General features: G+C 41.3%; 1 protein-coding gene across 1 annotated transcript in view; it reads left to right on the top strand.

Annotated features, from left to right (window-relative positions):
• ACMSD (aminocarboxymuconate semialdehyde decarboxylase) overlaps positions 1 to 12,703 on the top strand; it is a 61,712-nt gene that overhangs the window by 21,582 nt on the left and 27,427 nt on the right. The window contains exons 5-8 of the mRNA XM_052663840.1: positions 82 to 318; positions 5,361 to 5,454; positions 8,002 to 8,097; positions 9,204 to 9,376. Of these exons, the coding sequence (XP_052519800.1) occupies positions 82 to 318; positions 5,361 to 5,454; positions 8,002 to 8,097; positions 9,204 to 9,376 (600 nt within the window). The remainder of the gene's footprint in view (positions 1 to 81; positions 319 to 5,360; positions 5,455 to 8,001; positions 8,098 to 9,203; positions 9,377 to 12,703) is intronic.

Genomic DNA, 12,703 nt, shown 5'->3' with positions numbered 1-12,703 from the left:
GAGCCTAGAGGAGGTGCTGAGCAGAGTAGATATCTAAAGTAGGTTTTGAACCATGTGCTTTCCCTTGCCTGTCTCCACCAGGCCAAACCTCAGGACACTTTAGACCTGTGCCAGCTTCTGAACAACGACCTAGCTGCCACCATTGCAAGCCACCCCAGGAGGTTTGTGGGTCTGGGGACATTGCCCATGCAGGCCCCTGAGCTGGCAGTTAAGGAGATGGAGCGCTGTGTGAAGAAGTTGGGCTTTCCTGGGGTTCAGATCGGCTCCCACATCAACGAGTGGGACCTGAACGCACGTGAACTCTTCCCAGTGTACGCGGTGAGTACGAGGTGCCCACTCAGCCAGCGTGGAGCAGGCACCATGCTGGGTGTCTCTGGGTTGGAGAAATGCCTGATGACTTGCTGGATGCAGGGGGACTGTGGAAAGAGCTCCCTGCCAGGAAGGGCCATCCTACTAGAAAAGGGACAAGCGCAAATGCTTCCCAGGTCAGCCTTAAGTTAACTCAGTGAAATCTCTCTTCTTTTGAGCCCTCTTGCTCTCCTTTTAAAGTTTACTTTGGAAATAAAATAGATAACCAACAAGGACCTACTATAAAGCACAGGGAACCCTGCTCAATATTCTGGAATAACCCAAATGGGGAAAGAATTCGAAAAAGAATAGACACAAGTATATTTGCAAGCAAATCACTTTGCTATACACTTGAAATACAACATAGTTAATCAGCTGTGCTCCAATATAAAATGAAATTTTTTTTTAATTTAAATAAAGAGGTTTCATTTGGAAGCCAAATTATTACCCACATCACAGCCACTGTGCAAAAGGATCGGGTTAATGACAGGCCCCAAAGTATTTACTTTCGCTTTGGAAAAAAATTCTTATCATTTTTCAAAATTATGAAGTAATCCAATTGTGGAAAATATAGAAAAGCATAAAGAGAAAAATAGCTATACATAAAATTTAAAAAGCAACAAGGATTTACTGTACAGCATAGGGAATTAAACTCAATACCTTGTAATAACCCATAATGGAATATAATCTGCAAAAAAAAAAAAAATCACTATGCTGTACATCTGAAACTAACACAATATTGTGAATCAACTATATTTTAACTAAAGAGGAAAACAAAAATAACCCATAATTCTGCCACCCAAAGATGATTAACCATGGTTAATAGTACATTTATCTTTTCATATGCATACATCTGCATATTTTATATTTTAATGGAATTGGAATTCTATTATACATGTTATTTTATATTCTGATTGAGAATTTCTAACCTAAGTGAAAATTCTTTCAATGCATGACTTAAAATAACTGCATAGTATTGCAATATGCCTTGTTTTATTTAACCAACTCGCAATTAAGATACTTTTAAAACCATTTATTTTTTAAATGTAGTATAATAAAAATATGCAACAAAAATATACCATCACAATGTTAATATTTGATGATACTAGATAGTAAATGTATAGCTGTTCATTGTACTATTGTTTATAACTTTCTATACTTGAAACACTGCATAATAAAATATATTTTCAAAAATGCAGTGCCAGCCATTTCTGAAATATACAGCAGAAGAGTCCACAATCCCACGGTCCTCTCTACTTTGGGAGGTTCTTTCTGTACCTAAATCTGCTTTCCTTAATTCCAGAATTCAAGATGTGTAATTCTTTATTCCATTGCATTTTTTTAAAATGCCTTCTCTCCTAGAATTATAATAGTATCATTTTTGGTTATTTTCACTGTAAACACAAAATCTTCAGTAATGAATTAAGTAGATGTTGGTGGCCCCATCAGGTACTATAATCACTGATCATTTATCTCATTTATTATTTATTAAGCTCTGACTACATGTAGGATGTTTTCCATGTCTGTGCCTATGGATACTGCCCACTAGTTGGGGGACTGCCTGTTAAATTGCCTCCTAATAACCTGAAAGATTTAATGCTCCTCTAAATACTGAACTCCCAGAAGATTATTGGCTGCAGTGGCTGAACTGATCCAGCAAATGTTTTCTAGAAACTTTAATGAGCTCTGAAAAGAGAATTTATTTACTTGTGTATAAAATTGTTTCAGCACAGCGTGAGCAAGCCTTCAGCTATAAGTCATTTTATTATTCATTGGACTTAGCTTTATGAATTACTAAGGTGCTCAGAAAGCAACAGCAGCCAGTTGGGGTCCAAATAGATATTTTCATTTATGTGATCAGTTCAATTAATCATTCTAACTAGGCTGTTTTGGGGTCTGCCAGTCTCTGTGGGGATTCAAGAAAGCATCCTGGCCCCATTTGACTTGTGATGTCCTGGGGTTGACAGCACGTTTGTTTGGTTAGCAAGACTTGCCAGCCTCACCACTAACTTGCTGAAATGAATGAGAGGAGTTTCTGTGAGCCAAACTGGCTTTGTCATTGCGAGGTCAGCCAGAGCTCCAGAGCACCTGGTTGTCCCCCTAATCTCCTAGACCTCTGTTCTCAGTGAAGGAACCCAACAACATGCTCATATCAGTTTTCAGGTATAAAAATGACTTTGTTGTATGAAGCAGAGTGGCAGTGGAAAACTGCCTACCATTTATTAGCCAGAAGACTTCAGTAACTTACTTAGCCTCTATCTGCCTTAGTTTCCCTCTCTGTAGAATGAGAATAATAAAAAGTACTCATCTCCTAAAGGATTAAACTAGTTAACAATTGTGAAATTGCTATATATATAGTACCTACATATATGCATGTGTGCTAAGTCAAGTCAGTCATGTCCGACTCTATGCGACCCTATCGACTATAGCCCACCAGGCTCCTCTGTCCATGGGATTCTCCAGGCAAGAATACTGGAGTGGGCAGCCATTCCCTTTTCCATGGGATATTCCCAACCCAGAGATCAAACCCACATCTCTTACGACTCCTGCCTTGGCAGGCAGGTTCTTTACCACTAGCGCCACCTGGAAGCCCATATATAATATATATTATATACATCTACATATACATAACAGCTTTGGCACACGGTCAGTCAGTTCAGTCGCTCAGTTGTGTCTGACTCTTTGTGACCCGATGAACCACAGCAAGCCAGGCCTCCCCATCCATCACCAACTCCCAGAGTCCACCCAAACTCATGTCCATCGAGTTGGTGATGCCATCCAACCATCTCATCCTCTGTCGTCCCCTTCTCCTCCTACCCTCAGTCTTTCCCAGCATCAGTGTCTTTTCAAATGAGTCAGCTCTTCACATAAGGTGGCCAAATTATTAGAGTTTCAGCTTCATCATCAGTCCTTCAAATGAACACTCAGGACTTTAGGATGAACTGGTTGGATCTCCTTGCAGTCCAAGGGACTCTCAAGAGTCTTCTCCAACACCACAGTTCAAAAGCATCAATTCTACAGTGCTCAGCTTTCTTTCGTTTCTTTTTTTTTTGGTGCTCAGCTTTCTTTACAGTCCAACTCTCACATCCATACATGACCACTGGTAAAACCATAGCCTTGACTAGACAGACCTTTGTTGACAATATAATGTCTCTGCTTTTTAATATGCTGTCTAGGTTGGTTATAACTTGCCTTCCAAGGAGTAAGCGTCTTAATTTCATGGCTGCAGTCACCATCTGCAGTGATTTTGGAGCCCAGAAAAATAAAGTCAGCCACTGTTTCCATTGTTTCCCCATCTATTTGCCATGAAGTGATGGGACCAGATGCCATGATCTTAAGTTTTCTGAATGTTGAGCTTTAAGCCAACTTTTTCACTCTCCTCTTTCACTTTCATCAAGAGGCTCTTTAGTTCTGCTTCACTTTCTGCCATAAGGGTGGTGTCATCTGCATATCTGAGGTTATTGGTATTTCTCCCAGCAATCTTGATTCCAGCTTGTGCTTCCTCCAGCCCCACGTTTCTCATGATGTACTCTGCATAGAAGTTAAATAAGCAGGGTGACAATATACAGCCTTGACGTACTCCTTTTCCTATTTGGAACCAGTCTGTTGTTCTATGTCCAGTTCTAACTGTTGCTTCCTGACCTGCACACAGGTTTCTCAAGAGGCAGGTCAGGTGGTCTGGTATTCCCATCTCTTTCAGAATTTTCCAGTTTACTGTGATCCTTTTAGCACACAGTAAGTGCTCAATAAATTTAGAGTTATCATGATTTTGAAGGTGTGACTTATTTTCATATTCTCTACAATGTCTCATATGCCAAAGGTGATCAAAAATATTTGTTAATTTTAACTGAATAGAAATGAACCATCACAATTACACAAAATGAAGTTTTATCCTCATGAAGAGTGAAATCCCACCAAGATACCATGATCACGTGCCTTTATCAAGCACAAACCATCCCAAGAAGTTGATACTCTCCAGCCTGCATCCACTAGTAGAAACCAACTAGCTCCTCTCCCTTCAAAAGATTTACATCTCTTCCACTCCCTGGAACCTGTTGAATTAGAAGTCCTTTCTTCAATCTACACTTTGCCTGCCACTTTCAGAATCACCTGTTGTCCCAGGACTATTTCTCCATTTTGAAAATGCTTATGCACACAAGTCACATTGCATCAGCCTGGTTGGCCCAAATGTTTATATGTAGACATAGGATGAATCATCCCAGCACCTTAATATATTTGGAAAAGAAATGCTCCAAGGAAATTTGTTTTGAACCATGGCAAGCCACTAATAGAAAAAAACCTGTTGAGAGGACTTTTTCTAATTAAACATTGTGTTAAGTAACGGTCATACCCTTCAGATGGTTTTTCCAGTTCCCAAAAGGTCCTGGAGCAGTTGTGCTCATGACATTCTTTTCAGTACCTGCTTCGCTGCAGCACTGAGAGCTCTTCCCTTTCTCAAGTAATCTTGCTCACAGCAACTCAGCTGTGGTCCTGAGGCCTTGTGAGTGCCTGTAGAGCCCAGAAATTCCCACCTAATGTCAGACTCAGAGAGGCCAGATGATATAGGTCAGGCCAACTTGCTCTAGGACAGTCATGAGCCCCTGGCTCCCAGCCCATCAATTCCTTACTTTCCACATCATTGGGTTTCCGGGAGGGGCAGAGGAGGGAACACGCCAACTATGACTCCAATGATACACTCTGAGCAATCCTTCTGAAAGAGTGGACCAAACAGGAGCCAGCAGGTGAAATTTCCTTGGCATTTGAGGTGTGAGATCAATCCTTGAGCATTTTGCCAATGCTATTTTTGATTCTAACCAACACCCTTGTTAATTCTAAGTGTTTTTTTTAGTTAGTTTATCAATGATTCTGTTATATAGATCAGATAAAACTTCAAAAATAGTTTATTTATTCAGATCAATATAGACCCAGAGAAAAGCAATACCCTAAAAGAGTGCCCTATATTTGCTGGCTCATCCCAATAACCCCCTCACCCTCTGATTGCTTCTTTGAAGGAGGCTGAAAGGCTGAACTGTTCCCTATTTGTGCACCCCTGGGACATGCAGATGGATGGACGGATGGCCAAATACTGGTTCCCTTGGCTCATAGGTTTGTGTCAGCTTGTGATCTGGAAAAGAGAGTCAAGCCTTGGTGTTTTCCAATTATCTACGGATGCTATTATGTCAAAGAGAGAAAATATGAATAATTGACAGGATTGTGAGTTATTGAGTTCTTATTGCTGTATGTATTATCTCATTTAATTTTTTTTAATTGAAGTACAGTTGATTTATAATGTTCCAAGTACACAGCAGAGTGATTTAGTTAGGTTACTTCATTTAATTTTAATCTTATTCACACAAAACTTTATGAGGTTGACATTATAATAGCCTTTTTTTGCCATACCACATAGCTTGAGGGATCTTAGTTCCCCAACCAGGGATCAAACTCATGCTCCTTGCAGTGGAAACTCAGGATCCTAACCACTGAACCACCAGAGAATTCCCTAAAATATCTATTTTAAAGATGAAGAAACTGAAGTGGTTAGGTAAGCTGTGCAAGTCACATGGTTAAAAAGCGAAAAGCAAATCTGTCTGACTCCCAAGCTACCTCACTACACGGACTCCCAGAAAGTCTCTGAAGAAAAGCAGCCATGCCTATCTAATAGATTTTTTAGAAGCCAGTGATAGCATCAGCCTTTACAAATGAGAACCCTGGAACTGTGAGTAGAAGGTCAACTTCCCCCATCGAAGGACCAGGCTTTCAAGTTCCCTGTTACACGCTCTTCCCCCACCTGCACTGTTCACCCATGGTTCCACCTGAGGATAAGAGGAGAGACCACTACTAGGAAAAGGAGGTGAGATCTCTACTAGGCCTACTAGACTCAGAATACGAGCTGGTCTGGATTCTCTTTCTGCCCTGACATTTTATGCCCCTGTTACTGCTTTTGGAGACCAACGAATTTAGTAAGGCAGCTTCCTCCCCATCCCCCACCAAATTCTTGAGCAGCAGTTAGAAGAGATAACCTAAGAAGCCCCAGTGCTCTGCAGCTTCAAAGAAAATCTCTTCGCAATTCACACAACACACTTTGACAAGTCCCACAAACATATTTGTATTGCAACTTCCCACAGGAAAAACAAAGGAGAACATTTACACAGAGGATCATCTCATAACTTATTTTGCAACACAAATATATATTGATCCTTTCCAGCATGTCAGGCCCTGTACCTGGCACTAAGGATATACCAGGCATGGACAAAGCCTCTGCCCTTCTGAAGCCAGAGGTGACAAACAAGTCCACAGATCATAAACAAGCAGACTACTTTCAGTATTTTATTCTGGATGTAAAGGCAGTCTTTAACAGATTGGAGAATTCCCAGCAGGGCAGGGTCATGATCCAATTCACATTATAAATATTCCACTTTGGCTCCTATATGGGCAATGTACATGGGGTTACTGTCCACATATGATGCTACTCATCCCCCCACTGGAGGGAAACTCTGCCCACAAACCACTCCCAAATAGAGATGAATAACATCATACTTCCAGAATTCTCAAGAGGCTAAGGATTGAGGGAGCCAGAGGCCTCTCTGTCCATGGAACAGTGACAGACCTAAGGCAGGATGAGCAACCAGTAAAGCCCCATTCGGCACCCAGAGAGTCAGCTTTTCCAGAAGGCCCAGGGCTCATTCATGGAGCCCCCAGAGAGCTCTTTCTTTCTTTCTTTTTTTTTTTTTTACATGAAACATGCTCTTTACTAATGACCCCATAGACTGTAGCCTACCAGGCTCCTCTGTCCATGGGATTTTCCAAGCAAGAACACTGGAGTGGGTTGCCATTTACTTCTCCACCCCAGAGAGTTCTTAATCACAGACTGAAAAACAGTCATCTGGAAATATTGCCCAGATTGACTCCATGGACATGAAAGCATCAGGTGTGGACCAGCTGCCTCTTCTAGAAGCACAAAGCACTTGAAATCACTCATTTTAACCCAGTTACTTTCAACCTCAGCTCTAAGAGGGCAGCAAAGATTTGGCAGGAATATTAATATTAGTTGATACTTTCTGAGCACTCACTAACTGGCAAGAACTAACCATTATGATGCCCATTTTACAGATGAGGAAAACTGAAACACAGGGAGGCAATTCATATTTGTTGAGCACCTGTCATGTGAAGTTCTGGCCAAGAACTTTCCCAATATCATCTTTGCAAGGCCTTGCATAGCCTTGCAAGATGGGCAGTACCGTCCCCATTTCACAGGTGAAGAACCCCAGACTCAAGGGCATTATATCAGTTTCAAAGGCCAAGAAGCAAAAAAAAGTGAAAGAAGAAGGGTTCAGCCTAGACTCACTGTACTCTACATGATCCACTGAATCCAAAATGAAAGCTGGAAGAATCAGGACAAAAGCCAGGTCCTCTCGCTCCTTGACGGTTCTAGCCATTAGATGACTTCACTTGCAAGTGGCAAATAGGGAGTGTCCCATGGTTTCTGCTTGCCAAAGTCAGGCCTGCATAAAACCAAGCCATGCTGGGGCACAGGGAAACTGTGTTTCTCAGCACTGACAATTACAGTAAGGTGCTATTCCCCTGCCATTAGCATCACTGAACTTCTTGCTTGTGGTGACAATCCCTATACATCATGACTGCTTCCTCTTCCAGGAATGCCAGCTGAGACCACTGCAGCCATCTGTTCCATGATCATGGGTGGAGTGTTTGAGAAGTTTCCTAAACTGAAAGTGTGCTTTGCACATGGAGGTAAGACCCTATCTGTATTGGTCAGCTTGGGCTGCCAGAACAAAATACGACTAGTCTAGGCAGCTTAAGCCACAGAAATGTGTTTTCTCAGAGTTGTGGATTTCCAGGATCATGGCGCCAGCACGGTTAGTTTTTGGTGAGATCCTTTTCCTGGATTACAGAAGGCTGCCTTACTATGTCCTCACCTGTCCTTTTCTGTGTGTGTTCACAGGAAGAGAGAAAGAGAGTTTAGGTGTGTCTTCCTTTTCTTATGAGGACCAGTCCAAGCTTATGACCTCATTTAACCTTAATTATCTCAGTAAAGGCCTTATCTACAGATACAGTCACATTGGGGATCAGGGACAAAATTTTGGAGGGATACAATTTGGTCCTTCTAGTCACTGTTCTAGTTATAAAATATATGATGTTTCAAGGACCAAATCCCACTTTTGCAGACAAATTTAGTTTGGCTGGCACAGTTTACTTGATTTTGCTTTGGTTTTTATTTAAATGCCTGTTAGACCATAAGCTCTCCAGTTTGCAATAGTCTTTACCATTCACTATTGTTTAGAAATAGGCCTGTTTCATTCCTTTACATTTCCTGCTTGGTCCCTATAGGTAAATGAGTTTGGAACTCTTGGTTACATACACACAATATCCAACTGTACATACTGTTCTCTAATCTGTTTTTCCTTCTCATCAGCATATAGAGACATCTTTCAATGTCAGTTGAGTACAGACCATCATCATTTTTGATGGTTGTATGTATAGCAATATTTTTTATGGATATGCCATCATTATTTAAATATTTCCCAGCTGATAGGTTGCCTCTGTATTTTTCTATCATAAGACACTTCATTTTTAAAATCTTGACCACATATCTTTACACACTTGGCTTCTCTCCCTAGGATGCATTCCTTAAATCTGAATTTCTAGATGAGTTAACTTCATTCTATATTCTCGCTCCTTTATTCTGGGTCATCTCTCAGCATTTGGAACCCAGTAGGTCCTCTGTAAATATAGTTAACTAGCTGGGCTATAGGAACTTCTCCTTGCATACAACATGAGGATTGAGAAGAATCCTTTTCAAGTAACACTAGCCTCTCAGGAATGCGTTTTACTTGCAGGTGGTTCCTTCCCCTTCACAGTTGGAAGAATCTCCCATGGATTCAGCATGCGTCCTGATCTGTGTGCACAGGACAATCCAACCAACCCAAAGAAATACCTTGGTTCCTTTTATACAGACTCCTTGGTTCATGATCCTCTGGCCCTCAAGCTGTTAACAGATGTCATAGGAAAGGTAAGCCAGAACTGCTATTCAGATAACTTATGAGGAGTAGAGTGCAGGATCAGCAACCAGTTGCCTGGTCTCTCTCCATAAAAGGGGTATGGGAGAAGAGGCATTAGAAGAAAAAAAGGGACATTAAAGTATGGAATTAAGTTTGCCCACACGGGGTATCCTATCCAGAATCTCCTTCAACACAGACCATGTGTCACCAGAAAACCATCATGGATGTATGCCAGGGAAAGCCCAGATAGCCCACATGGCTAATAGCTCCCATGTGAGTTCCTCTTCCTAAGGTCACCTGTGCAGTGATCCTGAGGAAGTGACACATCATGATGAGGTAAGCAGGAAAAGCCACCAGTTTTGAAGTCAAATACACCTGAATTAAAATCCTGGCTCCACGTCTTATGAATTAGGTAAAGTGTGACTCTGCCAGGTGGTGCTGATGGTAAGGAATCCTCATGCTAATTCAGGAAACATAAGAGATGTGGATTCAGTCTCTGGCTTTGGAAGATCCCCTGCAGGAGGGCATGGCAACCCACTCCAATATTCTTGCCTGGAGAATCCCATGGAGAGAGGGATCTGGCAGGCTACGAGTCCACGGGGTTGCAAAGAGTCAGACATGACTGAAGTGACTTAGCATCCATGCAGAGGACTCTTAACTGTCCTCATCCGCTAAATGAAGGAAACTGGAACATTAAAGGGAGGGGATGGCACTGGTCAGGGAGGCAAGGGAAGATGCTGAAGGGTCTTAGGCACTATTTGAAATATTTCTCTGGCCTTTGTTTTGAAAATATTTCTCTCATTTGGCCAAAAAGATCAGCAAGATAGTGCTTTACATCTCACAGGAGAAAGTCCTTCCTCTGTTGTGGTCTGCTAGCAGCTCTCCTGTTGATAGCATCTACATATTTGAAGGCTGGCAATGTGGTACTTGGATTGAGAGTAGATTCCGAGGCATTTACAATCTTGTTTAGCAGAGAAAGAGGTCCACTATTTGAAAGTTGCAAGTAGTGTTCTATCTCCAGAATGGAGACTACATCTCACTTTAAAGCTGACTGTTTCTCTGGCTTGAGGAGCTCACTAGAATAAAAATGTTGAACATTCTGGTTTGGGAATAAATTACGTGACTGAGCTCTGTTTCTGAGCCTTCTGGCTTTTGCTTTGCCCCTTCTGAAATGGAAACTTAGCTAGTTGTGACTTCTGATTATTACTGGTTTGGACAAAGGGGCTATGGACAGGTGTATAAGTAGGAAACTACAGGAGAAACTGAAAGATAATGTGAGCTCTGAACTTCAGGCAACAGAGGACAGGGACTAGGAAATTGATGTGGAATTGGGGAAAGGGTCATTCTCACTACCTCCATCAAGTGTAGTATCCCTGGTATTCCTGACAATAGCAACTTCAGGAAAAAACACCCTCAGCAAATATTAATACAACAACCAGCTTATGAGTAATATCAGTAGCACCTTTAAACAGAATTCAGGGCAATATACACTGGCCAGTAGGTCACAGCAGAAGAGGAAGAACATGGAAAGTGCCTTGTGGTAACCAGTGGATAGACTAGTTAGTAAGTACATTCCTTTTATGGACTCTTAGAAAAACTCAGAGGGGACTTTGCAAAACTGCAAAGGTGCATTCAAACTGTGAAGACTTGAGCCACAGAAATTTGGGCGTCAAGAGCAAATGTGACCTCATTTTATGTGACTTCACATGCTGGTGAATCTAGGACACAGAGGCAGTATATATTAATAATTTAGGATTCTCTTTAAAATATTAATGTTTCTTCATTTTGGTCATATTCACATTATCAAAATCTTTCAAAAACAATCCCCAAACCAGAACAGCTAAGGGAAGTCCTAGCATGACAGCCAGTCTAGAGAGAAACTGTCCAAATTAGAGCTAGAGGAGGGAGGTTAGAGCTATCGAGTTGTGGAGGGAGGTCCAGGACAGATAAAATGAAATGGATGGATTATTTGATGTGTTTGAATTTGAAACAATGATCACCAGCCAGGCATTCAACAGATCTATTAACGCATTAGGAACAAACAAGCTGTACATATATAAAAAATATAGCAAATGAAACAAAGGAAATAACTCCAAGAAAACAAACATCCATACAAAGAGAGATAATCACTGCATACTACTTGACTCAACAGTGAACAATATTTATATTTCTAGTGTAAATATTAAGCATTAACTTAACTGAAAATTGTAATTCTGCTAGGAAAATGGAGGAGGGAAGTTGGGGTAAGAAATTCTCCACGATCATAACGGGAAGTCAGTAAATACTCTCTAAAGCTAATAAACCAAGAAACAATATTATAATCTTATTATCTGGGTCTGTGAGGGTGATTATCATGTTAAAAGGTAAAAGAGGCTGCTTTCAGCAACAAGAGCTGGGAAAGTGGACCCAGGACTGTATTTTATAAGAAAGACATTAGTAATAGTTAATTGTTTAACTATGTATTAAACATAGTTAAAAAACCTTCTTTGGTGTCTCAGACAATAAAGAATCTGCCTGCAATGCAGGAGACCCAGGTTCGATTCCTGGGTCCAGAAGATCCCCTGGAGAAAGAAATGGCAACCCACTCCGGTATTCTTGCCTGGAAAATCCCATGGACAGAGAAGCCTGGCGGACTACAGTCCAGGGAGTCGAAAAGAATCAGACATGACTGAGCGACTAATACTTTCACTTTCAGTTAACTATGTATAGGTGTTATTTTGATAAATCAAAATTCTAAATAATACCTTAAAGATAAATAGATATATGTCATATATACACCAAAACCATTTATTGCACCCCAAAGGAAATGGCAACCCACTCCAGTGTTCTTGCCTGGAGAATCCCAGGGACGGGGGAGCCTGGTGGGCTGCCGTCTATGGGGTCGCACAGAGTCGGACACGACTGAAGCGATTTAGCAGCAGCAGCAGCAGCAACTACTTCTAAAGTTCCCTCCAAACAGAAGACTTAAATTATACAATCTCTTAGCTTCCTCCCATCTCTAAAATTCTTTGCTTTTTCTCTGTCTACTTATTTTTAAAGACAGATGCAAAGAATACTGGTTATATTTTACTGGTCTATCACTGTGAAAAATATGAAAAAAATTATTGCTTCCCAGTTTTATCATGATCAGGGCTTCCCTTGTGGCTCAGCTGGTAAAGAATCTGCCTGCAATGTGGAAGACCTGGGTTCAGTCCCCGGGTTGGGAAGATCCCCTGGTGAAGGGAACAGCTACCCACTCCAGTATTCTGGCCTGGTGAACTCCATGGTCTGTATAGTCTATGCGGTAGCAAAGAGTCAGACACGACTGAGCGACTTTCACTTTCACTTTAACATAATCA

Source organism: Budorcas taxicolor, chromosome 2 (genome assembly GCF_023091745.1).
Source record: "Budorcas taxicolor isolate Tak-1 chromosome 2, Takin1.1, whole genome shotgun sequence".
NCBI lineage: Eukaryota > Metazoa > Chordata > Mammalia > Artiodactyla > Bovidae > Budorcas > Budorcas taxicolor.
Note: the sequence above shows the minus strand (reverse complement) of the source record. Positions and strands in the feature narration are given on the sequence as shown.